General features: G+C 38.6%; 1 protein-coding gene across 1 annotated transcript in view; it reads right to left on the reverse strand.

Moving 5' to 3' along the window:
* Window positions 1-19139, reverse strand: part of LOC139908637 (uncharacterized) — a 37757-nt gene that overhangs the window by 8829 nt on the left and 9789 nt on the right. Inside the window, exons 5-14 of the mRNA XM_078290513.1 lie at window positions 18569-18667; window positions 18269-18286; window positions 18023-18060; window positions 15477-15606; window positions 14904-15164; window positions 13675-13953; window positions 13147-13449; window positions 11240-11338; window positions 10926-10943; window positions 10660-10732 (exon numbers count right to left, since the gene is read on the reverse strand). Coding sequence (XP_078146639.1) covers window positions 10683-10732; window positions 10926-10943; window positions 11240-11338; window positions 13147-13449; window positions 13675-13953; window positions 14904-15164; window positions 15477-15606; window positions 18023-18060; window positions 18269-18286; window positions 18569-18667 — 1295 coding nt within the window. The 3' untranslated portion in view covers window positions 10660-10682. The remainder of the gene's footprint in view (window positions 1-10659; window positions 10733-10925; window positions 10944-11239; window positions 11339-13146; window positions 13450-13674; window positions 13954-14903; window positions 15165-15476; window positions 15607-18022; window positions 18061-18268; window positions 18287-18568; window positions 18668-19139) is intronic.

The raw sequence follows: 19139 nt of genomic DNA on the forward strand, positions 1-19139 counted from the left end.
CTATATGGATGCGGAATGAGCCAAAGAATCCAGGGAAAATGGAATTTTGTTTCTATGATGTATGGTTCAGGAGTTATAGGCCAAAACATAAAGTTGCTTGTTATAGCTCCACCATGAGGCCAATTGACATGATTTTTGTTGCCTGAGTAGCGGCTGAAACTTTGGACCTGCCAAGTTTGGTTGCTGTAGCTCTTACGGTTTCTGAGATCCAGATACTTTTAAGGCAGAAGAAGAAGAAGCGGCATAATAATAATCCGTACAAAAACGTGCTTGGACCCCTAAAAAATGTGTAAAGACCATTTTACAAATCTGACGTCCTGTCTGGAACAACTTCACCATTTCATTCCTGAATGCTGGGAAAGCTCTTACAAGTTCACCTTCGTTCATCTTTATTCTAGTGCGAGTAAATAGGTTCACATAATGTCACCAAATCAGTATGACAGTATAACAATAATGCACATAGCAGTGCATAAATTAGACCTGCTCATGTGTGATCAGTCAATCGGTTTGTCTAATTTATTATCTCGTTCCCATGCGTTAGTAAGTTGTGACCATGACATACACCACGTTCCCACGAGTTAAAGAAAAACAACAAAAACAGCATTTCACCTCCGTCGTTCTACACGATTCCTTGGCGTTCTGCTTGATAAATCCTTACTTGGAAACCTCATATCATGGCCATAACTACGAAAATGGCCAAGAGTATTGGTATACTAGGCAAAACCCACCACTTATCAGCACTGAGGTAGCCACTATGTTATATTATTCTATGGTTTATCCGTATATTAATTATTGTAACATAGCTTGGGCTAGTACTCATCAGACCAAACTTGAGCCTATATACCATCTCCAGAAACAAGCTCTAAGAATAATAAGTTGTGTACATCAAAGACATTCCTCTCAGCCTCTATTTCTTCATTTAGGTGTCCTCAGCGTTTATCAAGTGAACCATCTCCAGATTGGTTTATTTGTTCATAGTTCCTTAAAAAGAACCCTTCCCCCTTTTTTTCATGACATATTTGCATACAATTATCAATTCCATAATTATTCCACACGTAGCCTTTGTCTCCTTATTCCCGTACTTCCCAATCTCAGTAGTATATTCTACCGAGGGTCCAAAATATGGAATTCTCTGCCATTACATTTTTTGAATTTGTCTTCACAGCAGTTCAAAAGAGCCCTGAAATCACTTCTCCTAACTAACCAATATTTTCCATATGGGCTGCCTATATAAGCTGGGTCCAACCAATATTTTCCTTGTCATACAAGTCCAAAGGCCTATTATGAATATGGCTTGTTTTTTTTATTTTTTATTTATTTTTATTTTTTTGGTCATTATTTATGTGTATATTCTTCTTTATCTTTCTTGTCTTATGAAAACTCTAAACCATATCACATGAGTGTCTACTCTTAGTCTGTTAATAGTGTTTGTGTATATTTGCATGTATTATAAATGAGTATTCTTGGTGTGTTTGTGTGTGTGTGTGTGTGTGTGTGTGTGTGTGTGTGTGTCTTATGACTATGACTGATTCTTTATACTTGTGTAATAGATGGGTGTTATGGGATGCATTGTTGTCACGTACTATGCTGAACTATGTCTCCGTTTTTTACTATGTCTAAACTTATTACCTCCGCCAAGGAGGTTATGTTTTCGGTGCCGTTTGTTTGTCTGTTTGTTTGTTTGTTTGTCTGTTAGCAGGATTGCGGAAAAACTACTGGCCCAATTTTCATGAAACTTCGTGGAGGGGTGTAGCATGGGCCAAGGAGGAGCCCATTGAATTTTGGAGCAGGTCCGGATCCGACTCACGAGCGAGCAATAATGGCACGAACCTTGGCGGAGGTCTGCGCTCTCCGAGTGCCCTTCTAGTTTATAAATGCATTCAAATTGTGTATTTTACATTGCTGTAATTATTTTTTGTAATATGCTGCCTGGAGAATGCCACTTTTCAAGCCCCTGGAGGGTTTTTAGGCAATTCTCCTTCACATTCACTTGCAAATTATATATTGTATCCTCTTTTAAATTTGTATATGTGTGAATAAAGAAACAAAACGAAACTTCCAGGACTCCATAGAAAACAGATGCTCTGCAGTGTCAATTTCAGTGTTGCACAACACGCAATTATTAAAGTTCAAATTCAATCTAAGCCTCAAGAATTCATTACAAACATTGTAGTAAAGGAAGGAAGTGGAGCCTGGTGAAGCTCCACTTGTTGCCTTATTTACATTCCCACTGGATAAAGTGAGCCAGAGAGAGTAATGGAGCCATCTGAGGAGATTTTCAATAGAATAGAATAGAATGCCTTTGTTGTCCACAAATGTGGAAATTCATTTTGTTTGTAACAGGGAGTTTGAAATAAACATACACAATTCACAGAATTGGAGGTACTGCTGTATGTGTGTGTGTTTACTGTCCAGCATGTACAATAGAGTTTAAAAACATAAAAAAAACATTCAAAGTGTGTCTCTAGAGCAGTGATTCTCAACGTTTTTCATATGATGCCTCTCCGACCCAAATCTGAGAATATTTTTATTGTTAGATATGATTTTGTCCAGAATTCCATGACTATCTGTATTGTAGGTAGAGAGATAAGAGTGAAACTATGACCAAAATAGTCATTCTTCTACATTCTAACTGTGTTAACTTCAAGTGAATGAAGTAATGGTGAAGTTTAACAATTCATCAGTTTGCTGTGGACCCCCTGGAACCCCCTCAAGGACCCCTGGCGGTCCCCGGACCCCACGTTGAGAACCACTGCTCTAGAGTGCCCTAAGTGCCTCAAATCAGTCTTCCGTAGCCAGTCCGTTTTGCTACATCCTCTCAGAGGTCTTGCCATTCATGATTTTGCATTTTTCGTTATTTATATGACAAACAATGTCAAAATAACTCTAAAAAATACATATATGTAGGGGAACGAATTAAGCCTTTTTCGAAATAATATTATGATATGAGTTATGTGAGTCAAGAGTGTGATAATCTATTAAAGAATCAACAGGCTACAGTAGAAAATATCTATTCTAATATATATTCACATCCATTCTCCATTTAACTTAACAATAAGATTAAAACAAACTTATTCACGACTTAACCAACACTAAATTCAACAAAGCCAGATGTGAATATAATGCAGCTTAATGTGACATCAGCCTACACAGTACCTAAATCAAACTGCACTTATAACAACTTCATGTTCAAAGGAAAGATTTTAAATGTGATCTTACCTGGAGATGCAACGTGACAGAAGAGGAGCAACAAAATAAACTCCTTCATCTTGTTTTGATAAAGAAGTAGCCTACAGTTGAAGATAATGAATGAATAAAATAGTCTGCTGATTGAAACTTGCAGATCGTTACAGTCAGCTTCCCAGTCGAGGATCCAATTCTAGCCAATAGAAATTCAGAAAAGACTATTACGTCATGGGTTACTAGGCTGAATTGAAGAGCTGAGGTTGTTCTTTGTAAGTGGAACTAGGCGAGGGAAACACCTATAAAAACACCAAATGATTTTGAAAACGCATTACTTCACACACATAATGACAGATTTTACAATTTTGTTTTGTCTCTCAGTCGTAAATGTGTTCACAGTAGAGGATTAGGCAAAGATGTGGTATCACACAATAAATATCTCATTAGCTACTTTTACTTCCTGGAAAACTGACGATGTTTTGTGGCAGTGACTTCTTTAGTCCCCCACCTCCCCACCCCCTCTCTCTGTAGTGGTGACTTCATGGTGTACCAGTAAGTTTAGCCTATAAATTACAACCAATAAAAGCATCATAGATTTTTGAACAATCCCTCCCTTCCTATCAAATAAAACCACCCTGCCAAGTTTCTGTAACAGATGACTAAACAGAAGTTCTATTTTTTTTTCTAATTGCATGTATAAGAACTCACAACACATGCAAAATAAATATATTTATAAAAATAAAATTTAAACAGACCAAAGTCTGACATAAAGTAAGCTAAATGTCTTATCATATATCTTCTTCATTATATTGCATAGCTATAGGTCATTTTTGCTTTTAACTTTTTTTCAGACTTGAAAAATAATGTGATTGATTTTATGAAAGCAACAAACTTTGGAGGGATCTTTAAAAAATTATATTCAAATAAATATTCAAATATACATTTTATATAAAGTTTTTCTGCTTGAAAATAACATACTTTATTACTAGCCTATATTTGGAAGACATCTAATCATGTAATCTATCCAAGAAGACTTTTGTAAATTGACAAGTAAAAAACAGATGCTCTGCGGTTTCAATTTCAGTGTTGCAAAACACACAGAGACGTCATTACAAACCGGAAGTTCTAGTTGAGCCCGTTGGAGCTCCATTTCCTTCTGCTTGTCCCTTTATTTACATTCCACTGAATAAAGTAGCCTACACCAAATTCAATCATTAAAACTTTTACAGCCTCTTTGTCAGTGGTTAAAAGACAAAAGAGAAAAGTTTCAGAACTTTCAGAAAAACATGTTACATGTCTAACCAAGATCTCTCAATAAACTGTTTGCATTAACCAACTAGTACCATATTGGTTCATGTTGGTGGCTTATGGAAGTCAATTACACACAACTTGTAGCATCTATCAACCAGCCAGTCACTAACTAAACTCATCAAGGAAATCTTATGTAAGGGATAATGTACAGCATGAACATTATACGAATGAAATAAGAGTTTAAAATGATTTTATTACAAGCTAAACTAATTTACAAGCTTCTGCCAAAAATATATATTTATTTAATTAATTAAATATATATTTTGTTGATTACCAATGACAGTTACAAATGTTACAGTTTTGCGGTATGGCAAACTTTGAGGGCCTGCCATGATTTTGGGCCTAAATGTTAGTGTGTTGTGAAAGTAGGCTACAGTGTTTTGGCATCTTGTGCAGTAACAATGAAAGGTGAACTGTACAGTGTCCACTTCAGTCTGGCTGCTGTAAAGTGTAATATATAGCCTACAACCTTGATAATCAAAAACATTCTACACGTTCAAACTTGCGCTCTTTTATTTTGAAGGCTAAACGCCCAAACAGGAAGTCTTATTTTCTGGTTATTCTAGGAACGCATCTGGAGAGAAGCATAACAAAATCGGCAGCATCCTTTTCTAAGTTCTGAAATTAGTTTTCCTGTTTCCGGTTTAACAGAAGTGTTAATGTTTTGGGATCCTCTGGGTTCACGTGAAGATGGGAGGTAATCCCTGTTGAATGTGATATTATTTTCAGCCACCAGAGGGCAGGAGTGCACTACTGCTCGATAAACTGAAGGTGAATGCTCTTGATACACGGGAGGGTTCAGGCCTATTGAACAGGGAGCAGCGGTGAACTCCTGCCCTCTTGTGGCTGAAAATAATATGACAACCAGCAGGGAACAGGCGTGAACCCGGGACCTCTCAGTCCCCAAGCACACTATTAGTCTTTATCTTAAATGTAATGATTCAAGAAAAAGTCAGAATAAGTTTGCCAGAGATCGTTTTTATAACTTTTACCATTCCCCCCCTCTGTTATCTCAATATATTGACTTAGTGAAAAAGCTAACAGGTTAGCAGGTAGCACTGCAGTAGTCCAGTCCATGTGTAATACTGTTTTCAGCCACAAGAGGGCAGAAGAGTACTGCTGCACCATGAAGTGGCGCACTGCTGCCCTCTGGTGGCTGAAAATAATATTACATCCAGCAGTAAGTGCACCAATGACTACGAAACCAAACCCCTTAATTTTATCCCTGAAATGTCCTTCATTTTTCCATTACATAAACATTAATTAATTTTAAGGGGATTTTGCATGAATTAAGGGGTGAATTAATGTAACTTAATGAGGTTCATAGAAAACTGATCACTTGTTCAATACAACAGCTAGCGGACATTTCACTACAGTGATCAATAGTGATCAATAGTAAATATATTGAGATAGCAAAGGATAATTATTTTTTAAAACTTAGTAGTAGGCTACAACTCAGCCACAAGTAGGCAGGAGTGCACTACACTAGTACAAGGTGTGGATTTCTAATTTTACCCCGCCTTTATCTCAATATAATGACTCAAGAAAAGGTGAAAAAAGCTTGCCAGAAATCGTTTTTCTAAGTTTGACCATTTCCCCCCTCTGTTATCTCAATATATTGACTTAGAAAGCTAACAGGTTAGTAGCAGTGCAGTAGTGGTTCAGTCCCTGTTAGATGTAATACTGTTTTCAGCCACAAGAGGGCAGCACTACTGCTCCATGAAGTGGCGCTCTGCTGCCCTCTGGTAGTCACAATTACATCCAGCAGGAACAGAAATAAATGCACCAACGGCAGTAACTTGTTCAATGCAACAGCTAGCAGGCACTTCACTACAGTATAAAATGCTACATGTTAGCTTGATCAATAGTAATCAATAGTTAGCAATTATAGATAGCAAAGGAGAAAAAAAATGTAGAACTTAGTAGGCTAGTAGAACTCAGTCAGAAGAGAACAGGAGTGCAGTACACTACATGATAGTGCAGGTGTGGATTCTAATTTTATTCCGCCTTTATCTCAATATAAAGACTTAAAAACAGGTGAAAATAAGTTTGCCAGAGATGTCTTTGCCAAGTTTTATCATTCCCCCCCTCTGCTATCTCAATATTCAATATATTGACTTGGTGATAAAGCTAACAGGTTAACAGGTAGCAGCAGTGCAGTAGTGGTTCAGTCGTGTAATACTGTTTTCAGCCACAAGAGGGCAGACGTGCACTACTGCTCCATGAAGTGGCGCAATGCTGCCCTCTGGTGGCTGAAAATAATATTGCATCCAGCAGGAACAGCAGTAAGTGCACCAACAACGATAACAGTTAGCGGGCACACTACAGTATAATATGCTACATGTTAGCTTGATCAGTAGTCGTTAATATAATTGAGATAGCAAAGGAGAAAAAAAGTGGTAGAGCTTAGTAGTATAACATAATATTTTCTGCCAGAGGAGGACAGGAGTGCACACCACATGATAGTGTGTAAATTTATAATTTTAGCCCACTTTTATCTCAATGACTCCATGAAATGGCGCACTGCTGCCCTCTTGTGGCTGCATTTTTACTTTTTGCTGTTAGTCAACCCAGAAAAGTAGAACTGTGGAGGCGTGAGCAGGACGGGCTCTCACTTCCAGACAGGACGGACCTCCATTTCAGAGTAAAAGCCTTACTTTTTGCCAGTCTGGTCTGAACCAAGTTGTAACGGTAACTGACATTTTCCTGCCCAAACAGAGCGTGACAGAGATGAGGGAGGTCCGTAAATTTGCATAAACTATGTTGTAAAGTGTTGTTAAGCTTCACAGCTTGGGTTTTAGCGTAAACTAGCTAACGTTAGCCTAAGGTAACAAGCTGGTCGTTACATTACGACCCGACACCAAAGAGCAAGCCAACAACAAGCTGGAATAGATTAAGATGAAGACAGCAATGGTATAGATTCACATAATTTTTAACCAATAGCCTACAGAATAAAATGTAAGCTCCATGATCAGTGGTGTCTTAATTTGTAGGACATTAAGATTCCGTTGTTTTGATGATAGGGTCTGTAAAAATAATATTGATCTCATTTTCACTTTTCTGGAGGATGACATGGCAACAGAGTGGAAACCAATTTAGCAAATCAAAGTCGATAGGAGAAAGCAGGGAACACCAAGCTGTTTAATGTATAGGCCTAGGTAGATTTTTCTTTACTATTAGCTATATATTTGGATGTCACAGATAATTTTTCTTATTACAACAAAAAGGATAGTCCAACCACACAAAGCCAAGGCACTGGGTCAGTGTTTTAACAATCCTTGTTAGGTTATAAAACAACTATGATCCCCAAATACACAACACAGAAATAAGCAGAAAAACAACTCTGAATTAGGTTTTCAGAAACATTTTATTCATTCATCAAACCCTATTTTGTACAAGTTGCACTAAGGGGGGTGCCATAGCCTAGCTTCCTCCAAATCTAAAATCTCCCCCTACACACACACAGACACCCTCTCTCTCTCTCTGTCTCTCACTCACACACACACTCTCTTTCACACACACACTCATAACAATTCAAACTGGAATGAGGTAGAACAGAGCAGATCCAAAGGAACAAGGAAAATAAATAAAAGCCACGCAAAAGAAGCAATAAAAGAAAAGCTAAAAGCAGCTCCAGAAAAATGTTCTCTAACAGAAAGTGTGTAACATTGTTCTAGCAAATGAACAGTTTACAACACTGGATTTTAAATCAATTTCAGCATTATTTATTAAAACATCTACACATGACACCTGACTGCTGTAATTTCCTAATGAAGAGCAGAATCCAGTTCACCAAATAGAAAACTTAGCCTACTTAAAAAACAACAAAAAAATGAAAACAAAAAATGAAAACATCTTGCTCTAATACCCATTCAAAAAGTTGCACATATTGAAGATCATTTTCACACCATTACAGATTCGAATGGCCTTACAATGACAGAGCACTTAGCCACAGCAGCATCTGAGAACTGTGTTGAACCAAAGTCAAACAAATTTTGTGTGCTTTTTAAACTCACCAGAAAAAAATAACGTAATTTATTGTAACCCTAACCTTCATGGCTAATTATAAACTCAAACACACAAGATATTGTTCATGAATTCACAGACAAAAATGCTGTGGCTGTCAGCATCGTAAAGGAAGTGTCCTCTTTCTTTTTTTCCCATGGTGCAGCTGAGGGCTTCACCAGGCAGATTCAGGTCAGTCGGTCAGTCAGTCAGTCAGTCAGTCAGTCAGTCAGTCAGTCAGGCGGTCAGGCGGGCGATGCACAGACCAGCAGCTTTGTACTCAATCCAACAGGGTCATGGCTAGAAGGTATCCGCATTTTGTCAAACTCTCGTCGGCACTGGTGCTCTGTTGACTGCAAGGAGGTGACTGTTGCTAGGTTACTAGTACGGTAACCACAAAAATGGCAGACAGCGCCCACAGTTTCTGAAGTTTATTGGAATTTAACATTTTTTCACACTTTTCTCTTTGCTGACTGATCGTTCACTGTGAATGGATCCACAATTGGCCGATTGTCCAGTTTCTGATGTTTATGGAGAGCCACAAAATGTGTATGGATGTGATCAAATGTATATTTAAGTACAATACTTCAGCAAAATATTTCCACCCTTGCTAATAAGAGAAAGAGCGTTGTGTGGGTTCTTCTGTGTTTTCAATGGACAAACATGTAGCCTATGACAGCTGCTCTTCGGAAAGGGCAATAAACAAATATAAGATCCGTCCGAAGATCCAAGATCCGAAGATAGATGCTTACTTTACTTTTTAAATTTTTAATCAGTGTTCAGCCATGTAGTCAATAAAGGCTTTTTCATTTTTTTCACCTAATCAGAGCGCCTCTAAGCTTTTTATTATGATATTCCGTGCGATCGCCTACAGCGACATCAACGTCAGACAGCTACCCTGTTCTACTACAGAGAGCGACACAGACCAACTCTCACGAGAGACACGTCTGCTCAACAAAATGTGGATACCTTCTAGCCATGACCATCCAACAGAGTCTCCCATTGTGAAAACTAAAGTGAAACTTCAAATTCCACAACTTGCATGTGTTAGTAACGGGATTTGTAAACGGTAATAACACGTCTTCTGCTGCCATACAAACTTTAACGGTCGGTAACATTATTACCTTGAAGTAACATTAGTGGAATAGGTTATTTAACCGATAAACGTGTGGCAATGCTTAGGTTCATCGCATTGAATTGAAATGAATTGGACACACGTGCCGTGGGCCTGTACAGGATCTGTGCTTGTTCTCTCATCATGTGTTTGGTCTCTGGTAGCTGCTGTAGTAATCCCTCTCCACTAAAGCTCTGCAGAAACAGCTGTACAGCAGCATCAGTACTCTGCTGATGTTGTTACTCCTACAGAGGAGGATTTACCTGTACAGTGATGCTGCTGCCAGTTCTGACTGTCACTCAGTTAAGAAAAAACAACCTGCATTTAATAGTAGCAACAATACAGTATGGAGGCAGGGGTGAAGCACAAATGCAGAAAAATGAACCAAGAAACAACCAGAAATATTCTTCTTTGGCAAGTAAATCAACGCACATTTTAACAATTTGATTTGTGCCACAACTTTCTGACAGATCCTACGACTTAAAATCTTAACAAGTTTTGTTAATGTGCACTTTTGTTGCAGATTGGAAACAACTGCTGCAACGTATCTTGATGCCTCTGTAATTTACTGGAGTTCTTATCTCCACTGGTCGCCTGTCAAGACAGATTAACAGACAAGGTGAAATATTGAACTTATTATTGTTCATACTGTGCAGTCTATTTGCTTTCATATTGCATGGGATATTAATATCTAAATGTTACCAAAATATATAGAGTGATGTAGTCTTTTTTTTGTACATAAGAATAAGGATAAAAGCTCAACGCCAACTGTTTTCTGTAATTATACTGCAACACTGAGTGAGAAAATATTTTATCAGAATGACTTTTTGAATCCTCACCAGCAGATGGATGTGAATTACAACTCTAAATTGTGTTTTCGTCTCAAGGGAATTGATGATTTAGTAAAGATAGAATATCTGCTTATATATCTGTGAGTATTATGCCAGTACAGCAGTTATGCACATCAATTATGTACCTTTGGTTGAATGAACATCTGCGCAGAATAGTTTACATTTTTATTTTTATTTAATCTTTAACATACTCACTGTGTTCTCACATGATGAAGTACTCACTGCGATGTGTTAGGAGGTACACATTCAGTAGACGAAGTCTCCGAAGCTACAAAAAGTCGACAAAGTAAAATAATTCAATTTGAAATGAACAGCAATATTGTAAGAAACAGAATTGGACATGAGAGATTAGTGATTGATTACTAATGCCTGGCCTTCTGCCAAACCATGCAAGCAACAGATCCAAATATTACACATTACAGTACAGTAGATGCCAAAAAACAATTAAAAGAAAAACTTACTGTTAGCAGGTTTGAACCCTGAAATACAGACAAGATGTTACATTATTACTCAATGACAGATTACAAATTAAGATTTATGAAGGAAACACAAAATTATGTTACATGTATGTGCATCACTATTACTAGATTTGTCAATTAAATTTATTTATTAAGATACAATTGACATTTTATGGACTTTGAATTAACAGAAGTACCAAACATAAAATATACACGAAGTTATGGAACAATAACATGAACACTGTCACAAGAATGTATGCTAAATCTTAATGGATCACAATGGCTTTATGATAAGTTAGAAACTCTTCGTCCCTCACCATTATTGTTCCTTCTCCAGATGAAGACTCCAGCGATGCAGATTGCCAGGAGGAGCAGCAGTCCTGCAACAACTCCAATGACAAGAGCAGTATTGATCCCTGAAGGAGAACATGGAACCAAAACAGAGCATTCAGACTTTGTCACAGAACACTGGATGGATCAGGTTATGTCTATTTGGTCCATTTAATATTTTAAGTATAGAGAGGAGGTCATGTGAATCGGACAAACAAGAGAGATATGAAGAGAGATTGGACTCAAAACTATTGACAAATTTGTGTATAATAGAAACATCACGTGTGTTTTGCCTTCAGTAATAATTTTTGCCATCAGAATTGTATTGTCTTAAATTAATTATCTGTAATGGGGCTGTGGTTTCACTGTCTTTGCTAGACCGAGGTGAGAGGGTCAGTTAGTACCAGTTGTCCTGCTGTGGTTTTGCTCTATGCGCGCTATGAACGAGCCACTGCTGTGCAGAAGCAGGAGACTGCCACCTAGCGCTAGCTGGCTTGCTTGCTCTGGGCGCACACAGGAAGTAGCCACATTTGTGTGGGATCAGTAGCTATTTGTGTGGATCGAGCAGGAATGGATAGTCTCAAAATGAAAACAAGACTAAGAGTCTAACAGCCCCGCGACATTGAATGTTCCTTCCTGCCGGGAATCGAACTCTGGTCTCCCGATTGAGAGTCTGCAGTCTAACTCCCTGTGGCACACTTTCACCCACGGGACCCATAAAGTGGTGAACAGAGCGAGCGACAGTGCGATCCATAGAGCCCCTACTGTTGCGGGGCTAAAAATAAAAGAGGGAAGTCTCAAACTTGTGTCACTGAATGTACGCGTACCACTTGATCCACAAATGCAGATTCAATACTTCACAAGCCAATTTTACATTTGAGAATATTGCAAGGAAGAAGAGAATTTGTCAATAGTTGAGTCCAATCTCTTTCCATAGATACCTGATGTGTTTTAGTGAAACAACCGGCACGTTTGGTTGCCTTCAATACTCTCATGGAGTCAAAAACTGTCTGGTTGCCCAAATGGTGGTATGGTAAATGAGACTGAGCCCAAATTTACCCCCAAGGAGGAATACACTATGTTGCTATCAGGGAACACCATACAGTACATAGAAACTACATGAGAAAATATAGGTTGGAACTTGGCAACAGATACCATACATGCATTTTGGTCCAAAATGCAGCTGCCAGACTCTTAACAAACACCAAGAAATGTGCCCACATTACCTCTCTCTTAGCCTCTCTTGATTGGTTGCCTGTTAAATATAGAATTGATTTTAAGATCTTGCTGTTGACTTTTAAGGCTCAGTGTGGTTTAGCCCCTAGTTATATTAGAGATCTTTTAAGCCTGTATCAGCCAGAGCACAGTCTGAGGACCTCGAACAGCCCCGCGAACGAAAATGTCGCAGGGCTCTTAGACTTAGTCTTGTTGTAGTCTGTTCTGCTTTTATGTCACCATGTTATTCTCCTGTTTTAAGTCTGTTTAGGATCTTTGCTTATTATTTTTTTATATCTGTTTTACCTTATTTTATGTTTTTATGCAGTTTTTGCCTCACTTTGTAACTGTCTTTCGAAAAATGCTATATAAATAAAGATTATTATTATCATTATCATTATCATTATCATTATCATTATTATTATTATATAAAATGTTTTTTTAAAGTTTAATTTCATCTGTTCATTTGGGTGAATGATGAAAACTTCTGATCTCAAAAGAAACAAACAAAAACCAAAGTGAACTGGATGACAGAAACTAAAATGACAACAAAACCACATCAAGGAGAGAAACGGTCCAGTCCAGTACAACAGAAACAAAACTCATGAATTGTATGTCAGGTGTAAGAAGTAAACTAAATGTGTCTCTCCACCTCCATCAGCTCTGATCGCAGTCTTACCCCGGTTGGTCTTAATTTTTGTTCGGTCCAGTTTGGTGACCAACTTGTCCTTGACACCAGAGAGCTGAAACACACACTCGTACTTCCCCCACTCTTCAGGTTTGACTGATGAAACGTTCAGCTGAACGCTCGTCTGGAAGGTTCCATCGTGGTTGGGGAGGATCTCTCCCTGGTCCATGAGGTCCTGAACCTCCTCTCCATCTCTCCTCCAGAACAACATGCCTCTGTCAGGGTAGAAACCTGTAGCGTGGCAGCTGACTGGAGAGGAGGGAGTCTTCTGGAGGAGAGACACCGAGGGAAGCACTGGAGAGAGAGAGAGAGGGGGAGGGGAGAAAGAGAGAGAGAGAGAGAGCTCAGGGGGGACAGAAATACAAAAAGTGTGTAAATTCAAAAATCATTACAGTTATATGAACAGTGGGTCTCTATATGTTGGTTCATATTCACTGTAATGTTTCTGTACATTAGAAACAGAAGAGGCATATGAACATTGTTGTGTCCATGAAACTACATCAGGTCATGTGACTCTACCTGTTCTCTGCAGAGTGCTCTTCCCATAGTCCACATACTTCTTCAGGAAATCAATGCACTCCTTGGTGAGGTAGTTGTTCCAATACTCATTATAAGCTCTATCTCTGCCCCACTTGTGTTTGGTGATGACAGCCTGTGGTGTTGGAGCGATCCATGTCATTGTCTTGAGGTCAAATGCAATGAAGTCTTCTCCATCATAACCATACTGATGATAACAATTATATTCTCCAGTCTCATCATCCCATTCACAGCCATACATCAACTGGACAATGTGGACACCTGAGAGAGAGACAGAGGCTGAAGTAAACCAGAACGAGATCCTAGCACAGTCAACTAGCAGTGGCTGATATCACATCCACAGAAACATCAATCATTCCATACAATCAACAACTATTTCCACCTGCAGATGTTGACTTGGTGCCGCCTACTGGGATGGACCAACACACTATGGTCAGTAGAGTTATTATCATCTAATGTGTTTCTACTGCTGGAGATTTATTATGGGATGGACCAACACACTGTGGGCCGCGCAGTAGAGTTATTATCATCTAATCTGTAGTTCTACTGTATACAGTATTTATTATGGGTAGAGTTGGGTAGAGTTGGGTGTTAAACTTTTCCAAACTGTGACCTGGATGAGAAATTTAACATATTGTCCTGTCAGCAGGTTTATTAAAACATACTGCTAACTGTCATATGGGACCCAGCAGAAGCAGCCTGTGTCCAGTTTACAGTCCTGCTCCAGTTTGAGAAACCAGGCAGTAATGTTATTCTATCAGCTGTGTGTTGTGAAACTGTTGTGATAAACAGGTTTCTACAGTAGAGTTATTATGAAGCGACTCACTGTGGGCAGTTCAGTAGAGTTATTCTAATCGAATATAGTGGAGATAAACTGTTAATAATCTCTGTTGGTTATTATGGGATGGACAGAAACACTGTATCAGTGCAGCAGACTAGAATCCAGTAGTCTCAGTCTTAGTAATGTGTGTGTTGAGTCTGACTGTGTGTTTCAGTCAGGTGTGTGAATGAGTAAAACCCTCAATATCAAACTGTTGAATCTGTGTGAATAAAACAGAAGGCTGGTGAAGGCTGTGATATGTGTGTGTGTGTGTGTGTGTGTGTGTGTGTGTGTGTGTGTGTGTGTGTGATGGAAGCTACATCACTCTGCTACTTTACAACAAACCAGGATGAAAAACATTTTACCAGAATAAAGTGAAACATAAACAAACCTCCAGTTTGGTTAAAGCGCTGCTTTGCAATATCAATGTTGACTTTGAATTGCTGCTGGGAGACCACAAAGTACCCAGTACTCATCTCCCAGTACTTTGGATCATCTTCCTTGTTCATCCAGTCCTGTTTGGGTTCTGCTCTCTTGGTGTTGCTGTCATAGTGAATTACTGGAATTTCATCAAACATCCCAACAGCCACAAACTCTGGGAAGTTTGGGACTTGAGAGGATGCAGTGTAGAAATACCTCAGGGAGTGAGTCACTGTGGGAGAAACAGTTAACGTAAGGAACTCAGGTTTTGTCAAATCAATTTTTATATTAACAATTTATGATTGGTTCTTAATTCCCTGAGCACAACGGAGAATTTCAATGACTATGACACTATAAGCCTTCATTAATTTTGTAAATGGTTAAAAGAAGGTAAAAGAATGTGATGATTAAGTACTGACAATTATTAATTAACCAACTCTAAACTTAACAAAGCCAGATGTGAATATAATGCAGCTTAAATCAGCCTAAATCAAATTGCAGTTATAACTAGTCTACGTAAGAAAGATTTTAAATGTGATCTTACGTGGAGAAGCAACGTGACAGTAGAGGAGCAAAAAAATAAACTCCCTCATCTTGTTTTGATAAAGGAGTAGCCTACATTTAACAATACAAAGAGTCCAACAGCCCCGCGACGTTGCATTTTGTTGAAGCGTCTCTGCCAGGAATCAAACTGTTGTCTCCCGATCGAGAGTCTGCAGTCTAACTCCCTGCGGCGCACTTTCACCCACTTTACAGCAAGTGGTGAGCAGAGCGACCGACCGACAGTGTGATCCATAGATCCTCTGCTAAAAAAAACATAATGAAAAGGCCAAAGTATTGAAACTTTGCATCCGGTCCGCAGATCGTTACACTGTCAGCCTGACAGCCTCAGTCAGCGGCCCAAAGTTTCTAGCCAATAGAAATTCAGAAAAGACAGTTACGTCATGGGTTACTAGGCGGAATTGAAGAGCTGAGATTGTTATTTGAAAGTGAAACTAAGCGATGGAGACACTAGAAGACTTAGAAAACCCTAACTTATTTTGAAAACGCTTTAGTAAAGAGGTGGTATCACGCACAAAATCACACTGCATTTTTTAGCTCAATCTAACTATCATACCATACACCTATTTGACAATTCATGCCAAAAAAAAACAACACAAAGATTTTATTTTATTGTATTTTTATATCAAAATCCCATGACTTTTCTTACTATCTCATGGAACTAGATCCTTATGTTGTGGAAGCGACTTAAGGCATGGGAACGAGGTCATTATGTCGTGGCCACGACATGGAGAACCCATTATGTTGTTCATTCTTGACTATCTCTATCTCAAATATCTATCGACATTTGACAATTAATGCCAAGAAATGACAAAGATTTTATGTTATTGTAGGCTATTTTTATATAGGGTTAAAAATCTCATTACGTTTTCTTCCTGGACAACAGAAAATCTTTAGTGGTGGGGACAATAAAACCATCATTGACTTTTGAAATATCCCGCCGTCCCATCAACTAAAACCACCCTGTAATAACAGATGACTGACCGGAAGTTCTCGTACATACCAGGGGCTAAATGTCTTCATACTGTACATCTCCATTATATTGCGTAGCTTTAGGGCATTTTTGCTTTTACCTTTTTTGAAAAATAATGTGACTTAGTTTATGACAGCAACAAACTTTCGTTTGTGTGTGACTTCCACCTGAGTTTATGGATGTCCTTATGTGGGAAAATGGTTCTGCTTATGACAAGGTTGTTGTTCATGCTCAAGTCAATCAGGTGTTCTCCATTGTTGTTTCTTTCTTTGCACCCCTGGGTGCCCATTGCTCTCTGGTAGTTGGTACTGTCAGAGCCCACTGTGGCTCTCAAGTCTCCAGTTATCTGAAGCATGTTGTGTTGGGGTACTTTGGAGTTCGTACCAGTTGTCTTTGTCCTCTTCAGCCTCATTTGTTGGTGCACAGCACTGCAGGATGGTTAGTTTGCAGTACTTTGAACTGAGATGTACTCTGATCAACCTCTCTCTCACTGGTTCCCATTCCAGCAAGGTTTTGTCTTTCTCCTTTGAGAGAATGATGGCTACACCATGTGTGTGGGTGTTTGTGACCTGAATGGAGGATGGTGGATCCATCATAAAGTAAGTCCAGTGACATTCACTTATCCCCACTTGTTCCGTCTTTGAGGCCTCCAACGTGGTTCGGACATTCCACACACCAAGGCGAACCTCAGATGCAATAAGCAGAGGAACAACTCTTAATTAGGTTTTCAGAAACATTTTATTCATTCAACAATGTAAAGTTGAACAAGGGGAACCATACTCCTTAACCTCCTTCAAAATCTCCCCCTACATACACACACACAAACACACACACAAACACACACACACAAACACACAAAATAATGTTAATGAATTGACAAACAAAAATGCTGTGTCTGTCAGCATGGTAAAGGAAGTGCCCTCTCTGTTTGTTCTCTCATCATGTGTTTGGTCTCTGGTAGCTGCTGTAGTAATCCCTCTCCACAAAAGCTCTGCAGAAACAGCTGTACAGCAGCATCAGTACTCTGCTGATGTTGTTACTCCTACAGAGGAGGATTTACCTGTACAGTGATGCTGCTGCCAGTTCTGACTGTCACTCAGTTAAGAAAAAACAACCTGCATTTACTGTAATAGTAGCAACAATACAGTATGGAGCGCAAAGCACAAATACAGAAAAATGAACCAAGAAACAACCAGAAATGTTCTTCTTTGGCAAGTAAATCAACGCACATTTGACCAATTTGATTTTTCCCACAACTTTCTGACAGATCCTATGACTTTAAATCTCAATATTCAATAAAACAAGTTTTGTTAATGTGCACTTTTGTTGCAAATTAGAAACAAATGCTACAATTTATCTTGATGCCTCAGTAACTTATTGGAGTTCACTGTCCTCTTCTTATCTCCACTGGTCGCCTGTCAAGACAGATTAACAGACAGACAAGGTGAAATGCTACAATAGAGCACCTGCTTACATATCTGTGAGTATTATGCCAGTACAGCAGTAATGCACATCTGCACAGAATAGTTTACATGATGAAGTACTCACTGTGATCAGCTAGGAGGTACAACTTCACTGGACGAAGTCTCCGCAGCTACAAAAAGACGACAAAGTAAAATAATTTAATTTGAAATGAACAGTAATAAAGTAAGAAACAGATCTTGACATGAGAGATTAGTGATTGATTACTAATGCCTGGTCCTCTGCCTTGTCTTTTAAGTACAAACAATGCAAGCAACAGATCCAAATATTACACATTACAGTACAGCAGATGCCAAAAAAACAATCAAAGGAAAACTTACTGTTAGCAGGTTTGAACCCTGAAATACAGACAAGAGGTTACATTATTACTCAATGACAGATTACAAATAAAGATTAATGAAAGGAAACACAAAATTATGTTACATGTATGTGCATCACTATTTCTAGATATGTCAATTAAATGTATTTGTTATGATAATATTTACATTTTAAGGACTTTGCATTAACAGAAGCACCACACATAAAATATATATGAAGTTATGGAACAATAACATTAGCACTGCCACAAGCATGTGTGCTAAATCCTATGCTAGTGGAGTAGAAAACTCTTCGTCCCTCACCATTATTGTTCCTTCTCCAGATGAAGACTCCAGCGATGCAGATTGCCAGGAGGAGCAGCAGTCCTGCAACGACTCCAATGACAAGAGCAGTATTGATCCCTGAAGGAGAACATGGAATCAAAACAGAGCATTCAGACTTTGTCACATAACACTGGATGGATCAGATTATGTCTGTTTTTTCCATTTAATATTTTAAGTATAGAGTCATGTCATGTGAATCGGACAAACAGACAAAGAGAGACACCTAATGTATTTTAGTGAACCGACCGGCATGTTTGGTTGCCTTCAATATTCTCACGGAGTTAAAACTGTCTGGTTGGAACACCATACAGTGCATAGAAACATAGGCTGGAACTTGCAATAGATACCATATATACAATCTTTACAAAAGTTTAATTTCATCTGTTCATTTGGATATATAACACTGACAAAAGCTTCTCATGGAAACTTCTGATCTCAAAAGAAGCAAAAAAACAGTATCAATATGACTGACAAAAACCAAACTGAACTGGATGACAGAAACTAAAATGACAACAAAACCACAACAAGGAGAGAAACGATGCGATGCAGT

The sequence above is a fragment of the Centroberyx gerrardi genome, chromosome 19 (genome assembly GCF_048128805.1).
Source record: "Centroberyx gerrardi isolate f3 chromosome 19, fCenGer3.hap1.cur.20231027, whole genome shotgun sequence".
NCBI lineage: Eukaryota > Metazoa > Chordata > Actinopteri > Beryciformes > Berycidae > Centroberyx > Centroberyx gerrardi.